We start from the raw sequence: 20,088 nt of genomic DNA on the forward strand, positions 1-20,088 counted from the left end.
ATAAATACAAAATAAAAAAAATTATATAAGAGATAGTTTACAATATGTTCAAGTGAACTACGAGGAAGAACCTGCTGACATTGTATGCTTATGAGGTTTTACATACCACAGTACTGCAATAAACCTTAACAAGTAAATCTGTGGCAGGAGATCGCCTCCTGAAGATTGTTTACTGACAGATCCTGACTCTGCAATTGAGATTCACCGATGCAGAATGTCCAGCCCTGCAAAGCGGAGATTCTCTACCAGCAACCACAGTTTGCTTCTACCTAGAAGACCAAAAGGATGTCCCTAAAATCCTCATTATATCCCTGTAGCATTTCTCAGGAGTTCTAAACTCCACATAGCAGTGAACACAGAAAGCTCAGTCAATGCCTTTTCCAATAAACCACACAATATTATAACCCTTGTAGGGTCAGAAATCAGACAGATGCAATTATCACAATTCAAACCTAACAATGCAAAGTGTGGATTTCTCAAAAACCTTTGTGCCAGGATTTTAGAGGCTAGAAAAATAATCAATAGCTGACTATCCTAGTGGACAGGTTACTTTTGTCAGCTAGGTTAGTCACTTAAATATCATAGAAAGTAAGTTTACCATAGATATAGCTTAAAAATATAATGTTTTAAAATTACATTCATAGCATTAGCTTGGGCGAGAGTAGCAGTGGATATATTCACACACAAATCACAGCTACTCATTCATTGTCTGTTTCAAAGAGGGAACTTGCAATTGGCAGCCAGAATGTTATCAAACAGACCACTAAAATCACAGCCTTCAAGAAGCAATGTGGTTGTGACACTATTAGAGGAATAGCAAGTAACGATAGTATAATGCATGGGTGGATAACTGTAAATATAGAGATATTTAGCACAAATAAAAAGTACAGAGAGCTGCATCATAGAGTACGATAACCACACGTGGTAGGTGTCTGCAGTCTTTTTGTGCCTATACACACTGCAATTTGGAGCCAATTAGGTCCAAATCACAGTGTTTATCAACGTCTTTAGATATTTAGCAGCTAAATCAGAGTCATTTCGCAAGTTCCCCCCCACCCCCCCAACCTCCACAGAATATAGGTGTTAATAAGTTATTGGTTCCTTTGATCTCTCAACGTCTGGATAAGAACATGGAGGAGGAAATATTTAGGTACCAGAATCAGCCAGGAGTTATCTAACATAAACAACCAACAAACATATCAGAACGTGTAACCTATTCACCATTACTGGGAACAAATGCATTGCTGACTTTTCTACCATAAAGAGGAAGGTTTGCTGCAGAAGGATTGGTGATGTGCAGAAAGGGTCTAGTCCTGTACACTAGTAGGTATATTTACTAAACTGCGAGTTTGAAAAAGTGGAGATGCTGCCTAAGCAACCAATCAGATTCTAGCTGTCACTTTGTAGAATGTACTAAATAAATGATAACTAGAATCTGATTGGTTGTTATAAGCATCATCTCCACTTTTTCAAACCCGCAGTTTAGTAAATATACTCCTAAGGGGGAATTCAATTCCCCCCGCCCCCCAAAGTACCGCCGCGTTAAAACTATTAACATTATTACGGTAGTTTTAACCTGGCTTTCTGCTCACAGCTCCCTGAGCTGCGAGAAAAAAAGACGGTGTTGAAACCAACGTAATAACAGTAACAAAGCACATTATTACCGTAATAACGGTAATAATGCGCAGGCTGCGCTACTTTTGCGCGTAACGCGGCCAATTGAATTCCCCCCTAAGAGTCCAGTGAGAATTGAACTGGACAGTTTCCACGTACAATGTTTTATCTATATTTATGTCATGTTTAAATTAATATCAACAGCACAGGTGCAAAGCCAAAAAAATTCATCTTTCAAATAAAATACACAATTGTATTTGGAATCCTAAACCTGTACAGCATCAACTACGTGAAAGTAAAGTGCATTACAAGAATGTGTGATATGAGCTCATGATCAATATATAGTTAGAGCAACAAAGGGGTAGGGGGGAATTGTTCAAATTGAACACAATAAATTTAAAACAGACAGTTGAAGCAGTTATTCTATATTTAGTATGTGTTGCAAGACGAGGTGGAATACAACAAAATGAATTGTATAGTGATAACGTGAAGGGGACCCTGCTTAACTAATCTATTCTGTATGAAGTGTTAAGTATGACCACATACACACAAGTGTTAAAATCAAGCACTCAAAGTGTATCAGTGATTCTAGTAAATAGCGTGATGACGGGGATCCAAAATATAATGTAAACAGACCCATACATGCTTTCTGACAAATGTTGGTTTTGCATCAATTTCAATGATGCCTGTAACATTACAATATAATGGAGTTTTAAGAGAACACTGATTATGTACATAGTACACGAAGCTGCCGGGAGGATGGGAACACTGTTTAAAAGAGGACAAATTATAAGATTTTGGAAATTATGGACCCCCCCCAACATTCATGGGGCTGATTCAATTATGTTTCTGCTGACATTACTGGCAATTACAGTCATGAAAATTCTTTGCTCACACTCCTACGAGGTGCGACCTACAACATCACACAGTAGCATAGCAGCGAGGTTACTACGAAACCTCATGGCTAATTGAATCGGCCCCATATGTATGAGCCTTATAAAGTGCATGTTGCATGCTGTTCTTTAAATATGATTGTCAATATGATTGTGCAATTTTAAATGGCTTTTCCATGAAAATTCATCACTTGATCAAATCTCAGCACCTTTGATTTCTTCACACTACACTTGAACTAATCAATCAAAAATGTGTTGTACATAACCTTCCAAGCAAGCCAGATGCTGGCATCTATTCCAACAAATACAGTCTGCAGTGCCAACTATATGGAAATGCTAAAATCATCAATAAGTTCCACTGTTTTCTCTTCTAGATCCCAAACATTAAGTTATTTTACAACATACCTTTAACTTTAAACGCTTATTTTCCTCATATGGTACACACACTGTCCAAAGACTCTAAAGTTGTTCCTAGTTCAATACATACACAACTAGATATATCCATAGGTGTACATAACTGCACCTCTTTCCAAACAGAACCTTAGGCCAATACATTGATGTATAGTACCCAAAACACTTTAGCCTTTTGTATGGATTGTCTGTCATGATTATATGGAGCAATATTCTCAGATTTACTTTTCCACCAGATCGTGACCATCTATTTCTACTGCACGCTGTAATTATTAGATAATCAAGGAATTCCGCATATCTATACTTACACTTTGCTTAATTAAATATTTTTTGGGGGGGTCCAAAATATATTTGTACAGCCATATAAAACTTTCCCCTACTATTTTATTTTTTTAAAAGAGCCTTACAGCTTTTACAGTCTGTTTCTATTATTCAAAAGACATACACATGTTCTCTCTACCATATGCAAAAATAAAAATTCCCTTCCTCTGCATCATGTCCCCCCCCCCCCCATAACTCAAAAAGCATAGGACCAATATTAATACTTTCTTCTCAATATGTAATATTTTATTGACCATGGCCACAAAACTCTAATACAATTTCAATGTATACTTGCCATTGTTTGTTTCCTATCCTCAATTGTGTGTCTCTTTGTGGAGTGCCTATCCATCTTACCAATACAACCATTTCACTTGACAGTCTATCTTCACTGACTTCTTCTTACTACATCACCATCACTCACTTTCAACCTCCTGTTAATATCTTATGTCAAATCTTATATCCACTACAACAAGTATATACCACTCACGAGCAGCTACATCCACTTTTTCAAATGACTACTTTTCTAACATTGCCATCTTTTGTGGACATGTCATCTAAGCATCCTGCTCAATTCAACATACTCCGTGCAATTGATAGAACTATGAATTCACCCACCAAAAAGGCAGCTTAAAATAAACAAAGCCATCATCTCCCCAGAAAAACTTTTGTTTGATCTTTGCGCAAAAGGATTACTATAAATGATCAATGGTCATCCAACTGATTTTGGATGTAACCAAGCACTGCTATATGCAGTATAATAATAATAAATATAATATATATATATATATATATATATAGGCTTTTAGCTCAATGCTGTACTCTAACAAAACAAAAAAAAAAAAACATGTCTTACAATGTAGAACACCACAACCAGCTTTGCACCCAGGCTTAGTTGTCACACATGGCTGTAGTGATGTCTCACCCATGTGTCAGTAACACAACATGCCTGCACAACACACAGCCACTGGTTACACATGCTCCTGACAACAATGCACCATACAACTCTATGTTGACATCTGCCTGGGTCCATTGCCCAGCATCCCCCCTCCATCCCTCCGGCCTCTCCTACCTGTGCTGTCCGCGCTGGCAGAGAAGCCAGGGGAGCTGAGTTTGGGTCTCTTCCGGGTGGGAGGCCCGTCCAGCAGGTTCTCGGCCATCTTCTCCCCCCTTTTTTTTCCTTCTGATCGGTCACCGAAGACAGAGAAGACTCCCTCCCCGGAGGAGGAGCAGCGAGCTAGGGGAGGAGGAGAAGGGATGCCCCCGGCCCTACACTACTACTACTACCCGGGGATGCCAAGACCTCAGCAGCCCCCCGAGTCCTGCATCCCGGGGGGACCCCGCGGACAGAGTCCCCCGATCGTAACTACTATCAGGACACCCCTCTCCCTGACCCCCCTGATCGGTACCTGCTGGAAGGGGAGAGAGGAGGGGGACCCACCGGGACTACTGATCCGGGACCCCTGTAATAGTCAACCCCCCCCTAGAGTGGTCAGTGGGGCCCTGATGTGCAGAGTGTGGCCCTCAGGTTACAGCTGTCAGTGTCTCCTATGTGACTCAGATGCCCCCCAACCCCCCCCAGCAAAAATCATACAAGACCACTAATGACCCCCCCCCAATACTACCCCTAATAGGACCCACAATGAGCCCCTATAACAAGGGCTCCCCCTAGAGACAGGTCTCTGCAAATGCACTATGGGGCACCCCACAGTCACCCCTAAATCACTGTCGCCCCCAAACACGACCAGCTGGGGTCCCCTCAATCACAGATCCCCCGACAGCTCCCCTAATGCTGCGCTGAAACCAACCTATGGCCGGTTAATGACAGGGGTGACACATTTTGGGGTAACAACCCCCCTCCCCCAAAATAAGTGTAGATTGTTGGGGTGTCCGGCGGGCACCGGGTGGGGTGGAGGGAAGGCCCCGCGCACCGCTCTCCAGTCCCCGGGGCTGCGTCAGGCCTGGGTCCCAGCCCACCCCCGATGCCGGTTCTCTCCGCCCGCCCACGCAACCGTGCGGCCGCTTCCTCCTCCTCCTCTTCCTCCGGGAGGGGAGGGAAAACAATGAAGAGGAGCCGCCGCCAAACGGGGCATCGGATTAAAGAATAAACAGGAGCCTCCTCCGGGGGGGGTGGGGGGAGAGCGAGCGGCCCCCCCTTGCCTCCGAGTCCCCGCTGTCCTGGCAGCTCTCTCCTCCCCCTCTCTTCCTCACAGGGCCCGGAGATCTCCGGCGCTGACCGAGCCGCGACAAGATGGCGGCTGTTGATTCCTCAATTAAAAAAAAAAAGTTTTTTTTTTTTTTTTTTCTTTTTTTTTTTTCCTCCTCTCTTCTACGACGGCGGGAGGAGGGGCGGGGCCACGCAGCACGCACGCAGGGAGGGGAGTGGGGGGAGAGGAGAGAGACGTAGAGCTGTGGATAATGAAGCTGGAAGGAGGGGATGGGTGGAGACTCGCACGTAGCCTGCTGGGGAGGAGGCACGCCCGTAGGGAGTGGTAGGCCACGCCCACGCTGGTTGGCCGCGCCCGCTTACGTTTGGTTGGCAACGCCCCGAGTATAATGCTGAAGGTGGGAACAGGCCGGTCCAGGGGTCCTGAGGAAGGTGTAGGAGATGTTCTGTATTCCTACTTAGAATATGGTATACCCTACAATTGGCCCACGTATGAGGAGGAGAACATTCTAATTCATAATTCTCACAGTGTATCTGTGTTTCTTAAACCTTAGAATCATCATCACCAACATTTATTTATATAGCGCTAGCAAATTCCATAGCGATTTACAGTTGGGAATAAGCGGAGTAATAAAACAATACAAACAGAGGTAAGAATCTTTGTGGGATATGTGGATTTTTTTATTGCACTGCTACTACTATATATAGATACATAGGTAGATGAGATCTCTATAGATATGAGACCTGTTATCCTAAAGACTCTGGGTTTCACTCTAATTTGGAGCCCCCAAACTTAAAATTGACTAAATTACCTGTCTTTGACCACACAGTCCCTCTCCTTCCACAGTTATTAAAATGTCTACATATATATATATATATATATATATATATATATATATATATATATATATATATATATATACATATACAAGTTAACCCGTGCATGATACTCATGCATTCTAGTCAAATTAAGATACTTAAGGTCTTAAAAAGGTTCTTGTCATGCATTTGGGCCTAGCCCAGGCCTCCTCAGGGGAAGATCGTTACTTCCCGACGCAAGCGCCCTTTTTAATGTGTGTTCATGAGGTAAAATTACCTCACAAAAATGAGTTTGACCCCTCAACTCGTAAATTTAGCCTTTATTACCCCTCCCACGGGGGGAAGGGGGGATGATGGAAGTTAACTGTCTTGACTATTCTAATTTTTTTGTCAAATAATGTCAGTATACCAAATTTCAGGTCAATTGGATGAGCCCTTTCTGAGAAAATAGTTTTTTCCACACACACACACACACTAACGCACGCCTCTACACATGTGTGTTCATGAGGTAAAATTACCTCACGAAAATGAGTTTGAGCCCTACCAAATTTCAGCCCTTTTCGAATTTTTTTCCCCACACACACTAAGAATTTAGTAGGTCAGTGTATAACTCTGCCCAGCAGGTGGCGCTGCAACTTGGTTGTTTTTTTCCACACACAGACAGACAGACGCCACTAAGCATTTATATATTAGAGATATATATATATATATATATATATATATATATATATATATATATATGTATATGAACATAATGGGCACTCCCTCTAAAAAAATCCAGTGCCTAAGTAAAAAAAAATATTGGAAAAGAAGAAAGGCAGACGGCACTCACGGGATGAAGAAAGATAGGATATTTATTCCAAAATTGGTAGCAACATTTGGAGTCCAGTAGGGTCTGTTTTTAGTGAATATATGAAAAAGATTGTAGCTCACCTCTTCCAATTCACCGTGTGAGATGCTCAATAAGTTCCTCAAAATGGGAATAACAACATGCAAACATGACAATTGGCAATCTCCAACATGATATTGAAAATAGAGTATTTTTATTCCAACATTTCAGTCTTTTTTGAAACCTTTCCTTGAGAATGTCCTTGCGAATTGTGTCAAAGAAGAATGAAACGGCAGATTAAAAGACTATTCAGTCTTTTGTCAAACGTTATATTTCTGTGTATGTGTATATATATACAGTGCATCCGAAAAATATTCGCTTCATTTTTTACATATTTTGTTATATTACAGCCTTATTCCAAAATGGAATAAATTCATTTTTTCCCTCAAAATTCTACACACAATACACCATAATGACAACATGAAAAAAAATTTGGGAGATCTTTTGCAAATTTATTAAAAATAAAAAAATAACAAATCACATGTACATAAGTATTCACAGCCTTTGCTCAATACTTTGTTGAAGCACCTTTGGCTGTAATTACAGCCTCAAGATTTTTTGAATATGATGTCACAAGCTTGGCACACCTATCTTTGGGCAGTTTCGCCCATTCCTCTTTGCAGCACCTCTCAAGCTCCATCAGGTTGGATGGGAACCGTCAGTGCACAGCCATTTTCAGATCTCTCCAGAGATGTTCAATCGGATTCAAGTCTGTGCTCTGGCTGGGCCACTCAAGGACATTCACAGAGTTGTCCTGGAGCCACTCCTTTAATATCTTGGCTGTGTGCTAAGGGTCGTTGTCCTGCTGAAAGATGAACCGTCGCCCCAGTCTGAGGTCAAGAGCGCTCTGGAGCAGGTTTTCATCCAGGATCTCTCTATACATTGCTGCAGTCATCTTTCCCTCTATTCTGAGTAGTCTCCCAGTTCCTGCCGGTGAAAAACAACCCCACAGTATGATGCTGCCACCGCCATGCTTCACTGTAGGAATGGTATTGGCCTCGTGATGAGCGGTGCCTGGTTTCCTCCAAACATGACGCCTGGCATTCACACCAAAGAGTTCAATCTTTGTCTCATCAGACCAGAAAATCTTGTTTCTCATGGTCATAGAGTCCTTCAGGTGCATTTTGGCAAACTTCAGGCGGCCTGCCATGTGCTTTTTAGTAAGGACTACCATACAGGCCTGATTGGTGGATTGCTGCAGAGATGGTTGTCCTTCTGGAAGGTTCTTCTCCAAAGAGAAATGCTGTAGCTCTGGCAGAGTGACCATTGGGTCCTTGGTCACCTCCCTGACTAGGGCCCTTCTTCCCTGATCGCTCAGTTTAGATGGCCAGCCAGCTCTAGGAAGAGTCCTGGTGGTTTCGAACTTCTTCCATTTATGGATGATGGAGGCCACTTTGCTCATTGGGACCTTTAAAGAAGCAGACATTTTTCTGTACCCTTCTCCAGATTTGTGCCTCAAGACAATCCTGTCTCGGATGTCTACAGACAATTCCTTTGACTTCATGCTTGGTTTGTGCTCTGACATGCACTGTCAAGTGTGGGACCTTATATAGACAGGTGTGTGCCTTTGCAAATCATGTCCAATCAACCGAATTTACCAGAGGCGGACTCCAATTAAGCTGTCATCTCAAAGATGATCAGTGGAAACAGGATGCACCTGAGCTCAATTTTGAGCTTCATGGCAAAGGCTGTGAATACTTATGTACACGTGATTTCTTAGTTTTTTGTTTTTAATAAATTTGCAAAAATTTCCCAAAAACTTTTTTCACATTGTCATTATGGGGTATTGTGTATAGAATTTTTGGAGGGAAAAGGAATTTATTCCATTTTGGAATAAGGCTGTAATATAACAAAATGTGGAAAAAGTGAAGCACCATGAATACTTTTCGGATGTACTGTATATAGAGAGAGATACTCTATATACATAGCCAATTAAGGATATTTCCTATTATGTGTATATCTGAATTTAGTTACAAGCTTTTTTGACACTATTTAGGTCTCTGTCAGGCTGAATCAGGAGACCCGAGTAGTCCTGAAAGTTTGCTTTTCTTCCTGCTTTTTTCTAACAAGGTGCAACAATTTTCTATACTACATGAGTAGTATTATTTCATACTGTATGACCAAGAGATGAATCTGCATGGACCTCAGCAGCCTTCTGTGTAAAAACTAATATAGTAGTCAGAAAGTGTGGCGTTTTGAAACCTTTAAAAGTACCCTTAGGTTTAAATGTAATAAGTTGCGAGTTTGAAAAAGTGGAGATGTTGCCTATAGTAACCAATAAGATTTTAGCTGTGATGTAAAATGTACTAAATAAATGATAACTAGAACCTGATTGTTTGCTATAGGCAACATCTCTACTTTTCTAAACCCGCAGCTTTATAAATTTACCTCTTAGTGTCACATTAAATACAATGGGAAACAATGTTACCCTGTTGCAGAAGATTGCTTAAGAGAGCTTCCGTCCTAAATATAGTAGCAGCAGGATTTACTAATGACTTTATTTTGCAGCAAAGGGTTCACATATATATCCAGCTGTTTTGCATATTGCTATATGTCAAATGAAGCCAACAGAAGTATTTTTTATTGGATTCCCCCTTTCCAGTAATAACAAGCAGCTTTTCAATGAGTGATTGCTTACATAAACGTAACATTGATTAGTTTGAAGAGACACCAATCGGGATAGTCCCCGATGTTTCTTACTATCACTATTTCACTCTCTTCATTGTACACCTCTCTTCCAACACTTCTACAGTTTTCTTCATGACTCTGTCCAGTTCTAGTAAAAACAAGTGTGGCGAAAGAATACATCCTAGGTGCACTCCTGATTTCATGGTTAAGGCCTTGGTTAGCTTTTCCTCTTGGAGAACCTGGCATTTGTAGCCATCATACATTTCACTGATGATCTTAATAATAAATGCTTTCTCGAAGTCAAAGAACGTTCGATAGATGGTGTTTTGCCACTCGCTGCTCCAGGATCATTTGAAGTGTGTTGAAGAGATTGGCGCAACTGTGATGTTTTTGGAACCCGGCCTGCTCTTTCTGAAGTTGAACCTCGACATAGTCTATAATGCTGTTTACGATCAGTCTTGCCAGTACTTGGCACAGAGAGGAAGTTGATTCCTCACCAGTTGTTGCAGTTGGAGGTGTCTCCTTTCTTGGATAGCTTAGCAATTATGCCCTTTCTCTATTCTCCCGGAATCTTCTGCCGTACCCATGTCTTTTTTTAGCAAGGGCTACAACAGCGTAGCTAATGTTTCAAGGTCCAACTTTAAGTTTTCGGGAGGGTTGTCAATTCCAAGGGCTTTTCCATTGCTTAAGTGTCTAAGAGCCATTTTAATTTCTGCTTTAGATGGGACTTGGAGACTGATGGTTGGGTCTTCCATATTGTTAGCTTGATCCTCTCCTTGTCTCATGGGCATATCTCTGTTTAAAAGTTCTGCAAAATCTTCTTTTCATCTACTCAACTGTTCTTGAGTTACGAGATGCTCATCTTTCTTATTTCTTAATGGACTGCTTTTACTGAATTCTTTTTGGATAGCATTTTAGTGCTTCCGTACAGAAACTCACCAGTTTTTGATTGCCACTATTTCAGCTCGCCTTGCCAGATCATCCGCCCATTTTTCTGATCACAATTCTAAAACGCTACGGAATCTGCTGGCCCTATATAAATAATTGATAATGATGATCACTCACTTCTTTTCACTTGTCGATTTGCAGCTGTATATCTGGCGTGGGCTGTTGCTATCTGTTGTCTCTTTTTGCTGTTGTTGATTTGAGCCTTGATCTTCTTACTTTCACCTATGTAGTCCCAGGTTCACTGACTCATCCAGTCCTTCTTTAGTCTGTCTGAGGATACATTCACTGGTCTATAGGTATGCATTTTTGACTGCGCTGCAGGCTTGTTCAATGTCATGTTCTGGTTCAGGTGCCAATGCTATAAAGCAGTTGTCTGAGGATTCGCAACACTAGCTCCAGATGACAGCTGTCAGATAACTATTTACAATGACAGCTGCAATCACCTTATCTCAAATCATGTAATCAGCACTTTGCAAAGAACGGCAGTATAGCTAGTCTCCTGAGTTGAACTACTGCACAGCTTTCCCTACTCTGTAATCAGCCCTTCAATGAAAAGGTGAAGTTAATCAGAACAATTCCTCTAACCCAGGGTTTCCCAAACCCTGTGCTCAGAGCTCCTTAACAGTGCGTGTTTTCCATATCTCCTTGCTGGAGCACAGGTGTATTCATTACTGACTGACACATTGTAACAGATCCACAGGTGGTCCTAATTATGTCACATGTGATCCGGAAAACCTGCACTGTTGGGGAGGACTGGGTTTGGGAAACCCTGCTCTAACCTGTTTTTAGCCTTTATAAAGTCCCTAATTTCTAAAAAAAAACATTGCAGAAGCTTGTGCTTTGAAGAAGAATTGATTTGTTGGACTGTACATCATGATTCTACCCTCTCCAGTCCTTTGATCTGACTTTTTCAGCTTCATCGCCCAATATTCTACTTTCTCCAAATTCTTGACTTTGCATTTGTCCAGCACTATTCTACCTTGTACAATCCCTTAACTTCAGCTCATACCTCACTACCAGTCTTCTCAGGGCGTGGTGTGTCTCTGATAGTTACCCCAGCCAAGTGGCTCATTCCTGGGAGCTCTTAGCACCGTTAAATTTTGACCCTGGCAAACATGGACCACGCTGGTGTATAGCTGCGATGTGACACTTTGCAAAACAGCTAAGAGATACATGAGATTGGTGTTTTGAAGCAAGCAGTCCTTGCAGCCAGTGCCCACTATGAATGGTTGGTCATCCAACTCAACCAACTGACCACAGAATTTCATTTTGTTGTCCGGGATTCTAAAATTACTGCACCCTTGCATTTTGATAGCAAGCACAAATGGTGCAGGGGTTTTCTGACACATATTTACCTATAGTTTGAAGTACATACAGCCTCATTCCCCACAGAGTGGATCAAAGTAGTCTGTATCATCTCCCTGCTGAATGGCCAGGATTTGCCTGGACGACACCACTCTATAAAAGGAACGATCTACTGATGGGTAATAGTAAGGACTTTTTGGCCACGTTGATACTGATTTTTTTTTTTACTCTCCGGGTCACACCACCAATGTTTCTGCAAGACTGGCCCAGATTGAGCAACATGGTTGCACAGGTGCCCAGTTTACCATCGAATTCCGGACCTCACAGCAGAGACCAGATGGAATGATGAGGCCTCCTTCCAGAAAGAATTGAAGGAACCAATTGGAGATAATCTTATTTGCCAGCTTCTTCTTTCTCCGCAGAGATGGACGCCTTCGTTGAGCCGGGTAGGCATGCCCATTACCTAGTAATGGGATGCAAGTTCCCCGGCTTCCTTGGTCGGGTCTGCACATGCGTGTCCTGTTGCTAGTCAACAGGATGCGATTTCTCTCCCTCTGTCTGTGGTCAGTGACGTCATTGAGCACTGATTCTCTAATTAGCCACCATTATATAAATGAGACTCTGACACCCCTAGAGTGCCAGAGTATGGTGTCTTTTGTCCTGCTCCAGCATTGTTCTTGTGATACATATTTGATTAGCTTGCATTGATGCAGGACTCCATGGGGCATTCCCCGTCCACGGGTTCCGTCCAATCGTCATTCCATTTTCACATGCCACCTCTAGGGTTCCTTTGGCAGACAAACGTGCAGGATCTCCAAGGGCTGTGCAAAAGGCTGCAGGAATAGCTGGAGATGGTGGTAGCTAACCAAGCAAGGTTTGCAGACCACAGGGTGTTCTCAGTGGACAACTCTCGCAGATCTGGGAGAGGAGAAAAGTACATGGTGCACTTGAAGGGCTTTGGCCCTGATGACCACTCTTGTATTAAGTCAAGCAATGTTCATGAACCTGCTCTGCTTGCCAAAGTCTTCAGGCTGAATACTGGCAAGCTTGCATCTGGAATCTGCTCCTTCACAGCACTAGCACCAAATGACAGCTGTCAGATAACTATTCACAATGACAGTTACAAACACCATATCTCATTTTCTGCAGCACTAGCTAGATTGCCAAGAACAGCAATCTAGCTAGTCACCTCACTTGGACAACTACACAGCTTTCCCTACACCACAATCAGCCCTTTAGTGAGAAGGTCATGTAAATTAGAACAATTCATCTCACCTGTTTGTAGCCTTTATAAAGTCCCTCAGTTCTAGCAAACCATTGCAGCAGCAAAGTTTTGTTCTGGATCTCTCTGCTTGTGCTTTGAAGAAGACTTTTTTTGGACTGAACAATTCTACCTTCTCCAATCCTTCGACCTTGGCTTCGCCCCCCCACTATTACACCTTCTCCGATACCTCGTCTTTGTCCATCACTATTCTTCCTTGTACACTCCTTTGACTTCAGCATGTAACTCACTACCAGTACTCTCAGAACACTAATTGGCTTGGTCAGGTGTGATGTGTCTCTAATAGATACCCCAGCCACGTGATTCTTTCCTGGGAGCTGCCAGCGCCGTGACAAGTTGTTCAGCTCTAGCTTTATCTCATCTTTAGCTTGTTCTTAACTTAAAAACTTCCTGTGGCTACCAATATTTTCAGGTACAAGATGATGATCACTACCAATGTCTGTGTCTCGTCTGATTCTAACATTGGTCAATGATCCTTTGAATTTACTAGTTACAGCAATGTTTTTTTGTGGTTGATTCTGAAGATACCCATGTGACTTTGTTGCATTGCTCATGTAGGAATAGGGTCCCACAAATCACCAGGTCATGGCTAGAACAGAAGTTGGTGAGCATCTTGCCATTCTCATTTCTTTCTTCCAAACTGTGAGCACCCATCACCTGTTTGAGTCCCTTATTTGACGAGCACAGCTTGGCATTCAAATCCCTAATTCGAATAATGATGTCTTTCCTCTTTATCACCTTGATAGTGTCATTTAGAACATGGTAGAATTTGTTTTCTTCTGGATGTGTGATGATTCAATTGAGGCATAACGTTGGATGAACATGACTTTCTGGACTCGAGTATTGAACCACGCTTTCAAGAGTCTTTACAAAACAGGTTTCCATTTTATTAGGCTCCTTTTTGCCAAAGTCTGTCCACCTCAATTTTCTCAAGGGTAAGATGTCTAACCTATATCCCTTCATTTTTATTGTTGGATTACTCCAGGGTTCTCACGTTCCTTATGACAATCCTTGTTTTCTGTTTTGTATTAAAAGTTGTCAACAGAGGATCCCTCAGTCTTTGCTTCTCTATTGTTTTTTTGTAGAAGTTTTTTTTTGTTTATCCACGTATGGTAAGCACTCCCCTACCTGCCACCCGGGAAAGCACCCGATGGAAGACAAGCAACTAAAATAGTTACATCGCATGTAAAGCTTTATGCTATGGTTTATGCAACTATGTGTATCCCTTTATGCCAAATATTTATTTTCTCCACCCCCGCTCAGTTTCAAAAAAATATTTCTTGTTGAACATGTCTGCATTTTTACCAGCAGTAGAAAGCTAAATAGCCATATATGTGGCACAAATATGTTGTTGCCTCTGTCCCCTGAAACTCCAGCAATAACACTAACCCATGAAGCATGTCTACGTGAGCCTCTTTGGGATGCCAGATGCAGAGGTGACACTGTGGCCCCTGGGCAGAATGACCTAGAGCCATTGATCAGCATCTGCACATCAATACCACTGCTTACTAATTTGTTGGTGGTGTTACATCAGGGTCTTTCCAGTCCACAGCGGGTGTTGCTTTAAGCATGTCACAGACTGCTTTCAGTCACATAGGGGAGCGGGTTCAGTGGGTATTCCTGTCACACATCATCCATTTTATTAATCTGCCATTGAATGAGGAATCCCATGTGCCCATAAAACAGCAGTTCCATGAACTAGCTGGGTTTCCGCACATCATCGGGATAGTGAATGGAACTCATGTAACTGTAATACCGTTGGGAATAAACTAATCCATTTTTAAAAAATTGAAAACATTTCCATTCCATAAATGTTCAGGCCATATGTGATGCATCTCTCCAAATCCAGAACCTGGTAGCAAAATTCCCAGGAAATGTCCATGACACATATGTGGCAATCTGTTATGGCATAAATAAGCAGAGAGGCAAGGTAGTGATGCATGGCTTATAGGTAATAATGATTACTGGCTTAATAAGTAGAAATTACACTCAGTCCATGTTGTTATTATAATCCAACTGTAATATAGTTGCCACAATTGTCCATATTTTGTATTACTTTACTTTGGATTGTTATTGTTTGCAATGAAATAAAACGCACACATAAGCAGGTTATATTAATTTAAAATACCCTTTCCACTCTTGGCTCCTGACTCCTATATTGTCATGACTGTCTATAAGTGGTAAGTTGGATTCTGGTACTAACCCTGATTGACACTGGCAGACCAGAGGTGCAGAGTCTAATGAATTCCCTGGTATTCACCAAGAACCGCCGCATGGCTGGATGGACTTTGCTGTTGAGAACTTGCAGGTCGCGGATCACTGTACTGCCTGAGAAAGTAGCACTGCAGACAGCAGAGGTGGCTGCAGGAGTGGGTGTACACAGGTTATCTACGGCATAGTCAGAAAAACCAAGTTCGGTAAATGTGCAGTCAAGTCAGGGCATTGGATGAATCGGAAACGGAGTCACAGGAAGGCCGGGTTCGGTACACAGAATATCAGGCAGCACGTAGTCAGACTGGCAGAGGTTCAGTACACTGGATATCAGGCAGAGTGTAGTCAGACAGACAGAGGTTTGATATACAGGATATCAAGCAGCACGTAGTCAGACTAGCAGAGGTTCGGTACATTGGATATCAGGCAGAGTGTAGTCAGACAGACAGGTTTGATATACAGGATATCAAGCAGCACGTAGTCAGACAAGCAGAGGTTCGGTACATTGAATATCAGGCAGAGCGTAGTCAGACAGACAGAGGTTCAGGACACTAGATGTTGGGCAGAAACTCACGAGGAGGGGAAGCTGGAGCGCACACAAGGAGTAGCACCAGAAGTCAGATGCACGGCGACAAAGTTGCTCTGACACTGAATGAGTATCAGAGAGCAGTTTATGAAGCCAACTAGATATCAAAAGATCACTCTGACAGCTGGTCACGTGAGCCGACGCCCGGAAGTGCCAGACAGCAGCGCAAGCGAGGACAACGTTGGGACCAGGATAGGTAAGAGCATATACATATATTACATACAGTGCAAGAAGTTGCATACATTGCCATGCTTGCCTCACCAGGTCAGTCATTAAAAAGACTTTGGGGTTTCTTAAAGCCCAATTCCATTGCCTTGACTGGTCTGGTGGAGCCCTTATATATGCGCTGGATGTAGTATTCAACATTATTGCTCTGTGTCAATGGCCACTTAATTAGTTACACCTGCACAATTGTTCATTAATGCAAATAACTAATCTAATCCTGTGGCGGCAGCTCAATGCATACAAGCATGTAGTCATAGTCAAGAGGTTCAGATGTTATTCAAACCAAACACCAGAATGGAGAAGAAATGTGATCTAAACTTAGACCATGTAATGATTGTTAGTGCTACATGGGGTGGCTTGATTATATCAGAATTAGCTGATCTCCTGATTTTCACTCACATCACTGACTTGAGTTTTGCGAGAATGGTTTGCAAAATAAAAACATCCAGTGACCATGTCACGATTGGCCTCAGGCTGCAGTTCAGTATCTCACCTCTAAATGCCGCACTGTCTTTGTCTGATCCTGCTTGCAATTGGTTAAGCCTTCATCTTTACTCCTGGATCATATTCACCTGTGTCTTGGCGTTAAGCCTTTCCCAGCAATCTGTGCCAGTTCGTCAATTTTCACTGCTGCTGGTCACCCTGTGAATACTCATGTGATCTCATCCTGACTTCCTTCCTAGCATTTGACTCCTGCTTGTTCCTACATTTTGCACCTCATCTAGTGACCCAGACCCCGGCTTTATTTTACCTTGCTCCTGCTTACTCCCTGATATTATTGTGGATCTAGATTCTTCAGCTTCCCAGCTTTACCTGGCAGAAGTGGAAGTTGCTCAATCAATTTATATGTTCATAGGTGCTTGAAAGGGTGGAGTTATTCTAAAAGGAACAAATACAGAGAAAATCCCTCAGCGCACTGCTATAACCAGCAAAGGAGCTGCCATTTCTACTTGTACATAAAGATGCAGAAGTCTCAGTTGCAAATGTATGGAAAGCCACCCTCCACTTCCCAGCTTTACCTGGCAATCAAGACATCCTATACGTGCAGTCACATGTCACAGTGGCTGGTTCCCTGAAGAATCTGTTGAATACCAGGAGTTTTAATAAAGAGATGTTGAAGGCATTATGGATCTTGAGGGAAGGAGGTAAGGAGAGCTTGTAAGAGACAGGATTAATGACTTGAGAAATGGGAAAGAGTCCAGTAAGGCGAGGAGCTAACTTCATGGAGCGGACACAGAGTTTGAGATTACGAGTGGCTAACCATACTCGATCTCCAACTTTCTGGACTGGCAAGTTCCTACGGTGGCGATCAGCAGCGGCCTCCGAAAGTCTTGCTCGAGTCTTTGTCCAGATTTGAAAGAAATCGTGAGTAAAAGTATTGGCAGCAGGAACAGACGAGACAGGAGCCTCTAGCAGGAGGGCAGGTGTAGGATGTCTGCCGTAGACCGTGAAGAAGGGAGAGCAACCCGAAGAAGAATGTATATGATTATTGTGTGCAAACTTCGCTCAACAGAGAAGATTACTCCATGAGGATTGATGTTCAGAAGAAAAACATCGCAAGAAACATTCCAACTTTTGATAGACACGCTCGGTCTGCCCATTAGTCTGGGGGTGATAGCCGGAGGAAAATTTGAGCTTGATTCCAAGATTCCCACAGAAGGCTCTCCAAAATCTCGCCATGATCTGAGATTATCTCCTGGGGACAACCGTGGAGGCGAAAAACATTCTTCAAGAACAATCGTGCAACTTCAGGAGCCGAGGGTAGACCTTTACACGGGGTGAAATGGGCCATCTTTCAAAATCTGTCTACAACAACCCAGATAGTGTTGTAGCCATGACTCTGGGGTAATTCGGTAATAAAGTCCATGGTGATACTGGTCCAGGGAGCGTCTGGAATTGGAAGGGGAAGAGAAGACCAGAAGGACTTTGTCTAGGAACCTTGTGACGAGCACATACCCTGCAAGCCTGTACAAATTGGCGGACATCTGAAACAAGGGAGGGCCACCAATAGTATCTGGAGAGAAATGCCTTAGTCCTCTTGTAGCCAGCATGACCTGCGAATTTAGATTCATGAGCCCAGCTTAACAGTTTGGGGTGGAGATGAGGATTCACAAAAGAGCACACAGGAGGAGGCGACAACTAGCAGAGTTAGTTAGAGGCACGGCTCGGATAGGACTGAGAATGGGTCTACAATCCGGGAGCAGTAGGGAGTCAGAATTGTCAAAAGATCTAGATAAGGCATGTTCTTTGAGGTTCTTAGAACCAGGGCGGACGGTAAGTATCAGTTGGAAACGGGAAAATAAAAGTGACTAGTGAGCCTGGCGAGAATTGAGACATTGAGCCTCCTGAAGATAGGTTAAATTCTTGTGTCTGTCATTACCGTAGCGGGATGCTGGGTCCCCTAAAAAGATAACGCCACTCCTCTAAGGCAGTCTTAATGGCAAGGAGCGCCTTATCCCCAATCCCATAGTTCCTCTCACAGGGGGGAAATTTCTTAGAGAGAAATCCACAAGTTTCACATGAGCAAGAAGAAAACTTTTGAAATAGGACAGCCCCTATTCCTATGGAGGAAGCGTCAGGTTGCTCAAGAATAGGAGCAGAAATAAAGGCGTCCTTGAGGGATCTTAAGACAGCGACCACATTTTGAGGCCAGATCTTGCAACAGGGTCCAATACAAGTCAAGGCTCTAATGGGAGCGATGAGGGATGAGAACCCTTTGATAAACTGGAGGTAGTAGTTGGCAAACCAGATGAACCGCTGGGTGACTTTAAGACCACACGATTGTGGCCAGTTGATAATGGAGTCCACCTTCAGGGGGTCCATTTGAAGACTGGTTCCAGAGACGAGTTAGCCGAGGAAGGCAACTTGGGGATGTTCAAAGAGACATTTGTCAAGCTTACAATACAGCAAGTGATCCCGGATGCGGGAGAGGACGACTCTAATATGACCGCGATGGAAGAGCAAGTCAGGAGAAAAAAATCAGGATGTCATCCAGATAGACAATCACGGATTAATAAAGGAGATCTCTGAAGATTTAGTTGGCAAATTCTTGGAAAACAGCGGGAGCATTGCAGAGCCAGAAAGGCATTACCAAATACTCGTAATGTCCATCCCGGGTATTGAAGACCGTCTTCCACTCATCCCCTTTGTGAATGCGTACCAAGTTGTAGGCTTCTCTGAGGTCAAGCTTGGTGAGGGCTTGAGCACCGCGGATGCGGTTGAATAATTCTGGAATGAGGGGAAGAGGATAAAGATTCTCGACGGTTATGGCATTCAGGAGGCTGTAGTCAATGCAGGGTCTTAAAGAACCGTCCTTCATTTTAACGAAGAAGAATCCGGCCCCAGCAGGAGAAGAGGCTTTTCGAAAGAAGCCTCACTGGAGGTTCTCAGAAATGTACAGGGATATGGCTTTAGTCTCCGGTAAAGATAGACGATACACCCTACCCTTAGGGATGGTCATACCAGGAACAAGCTCAATGGGACAATCCCATTGTCACTCACCGGACCGTGAGTGCCTCTGCCCTTGTGCGTGGTTCTCTCTCCTTCCTGCCGGCGCCTGTCCTGAGCCGCGGCCGCCCACCATCTTGATCGGATTGCACATGTGCAGGATCCCTGAACTCTTATGACCTTGCTTTTAATCTAATTGGTGGATCAATCACCTCTTCCTATTTAAGGCAACTGTGCTCTCTGTATCATTGCCTGATCTTGATTCTCACTTCCTGTGAGTCTCTGAAGGTGTTTCCTGTGTCCTGCCTGTGTCTTCAGCTTCCTGCTGGATTACCTGCTCTGTTC

General features: G+C 43.0%; 1 protein-coding gene and 1 long non-coding RNA gene across 5 annotated transcripts in view; one reads left to right on the forward strand and one right to left on the reverse strand.

The window, feature by feature from the left end:
• CREBBP (CREB binding lysine acetyltransferase) overlaps positions 1-5,605 on the reverse strand; it is a 41,982-nt gene extending 36,377 nt beyond the window's left edge. For 3 of the 4 annotated variants that reach the window (XM_075179417.1, XM_075179418.1, XM_075179416.1), the window contains exon 1: positions 4,309-5,604. In XM_075179417.1, coding sequence (XP_075035518.1) covers positions 4,309-4,396 — 88 coding nt within the window. In that variant the 5' untranslated portion in view covers positions 4,397-5,604. Of the gene's footprint in view, positions 1-4,308 lie in introns of all 4 variants that reach the window. The other variant, XM_075179419.1, reaches the window with a different exon arrangement.
• Positions 5,606-5,709: 104 nt separating this feature from the next.
• LOC142097521 (uncharacterized) overlaps positions 5,710-20,088 on the forward strand; it is a 193,099-nt gene continuing 178,720 nt past the window's right edge. The window contains exon 1 of the long non-coding RNA XR_012678197.1: positions 5,710-6,053. This is a non-coding gene — a long non-coding RNA (uncharacterized LOC142097521). The remainder of the gene's footprint in view (positions 6,054-20,088) is intronic.

This window comes from Mixophyes fleayi, chromosome 7 (genome assembly GCF_038048845.1).
Source record: "Mixophyes fleayi isolate aMixFle1 chromosome 7, aMixFle1.hap1, whole genome shotgun sequence".
Lineage (NCBI taxonomy): Eukaryota > Metazoa > Chordata > Amphibia > Anura > Limnodynastidae > Mixophyes > Mixophyes fleayi.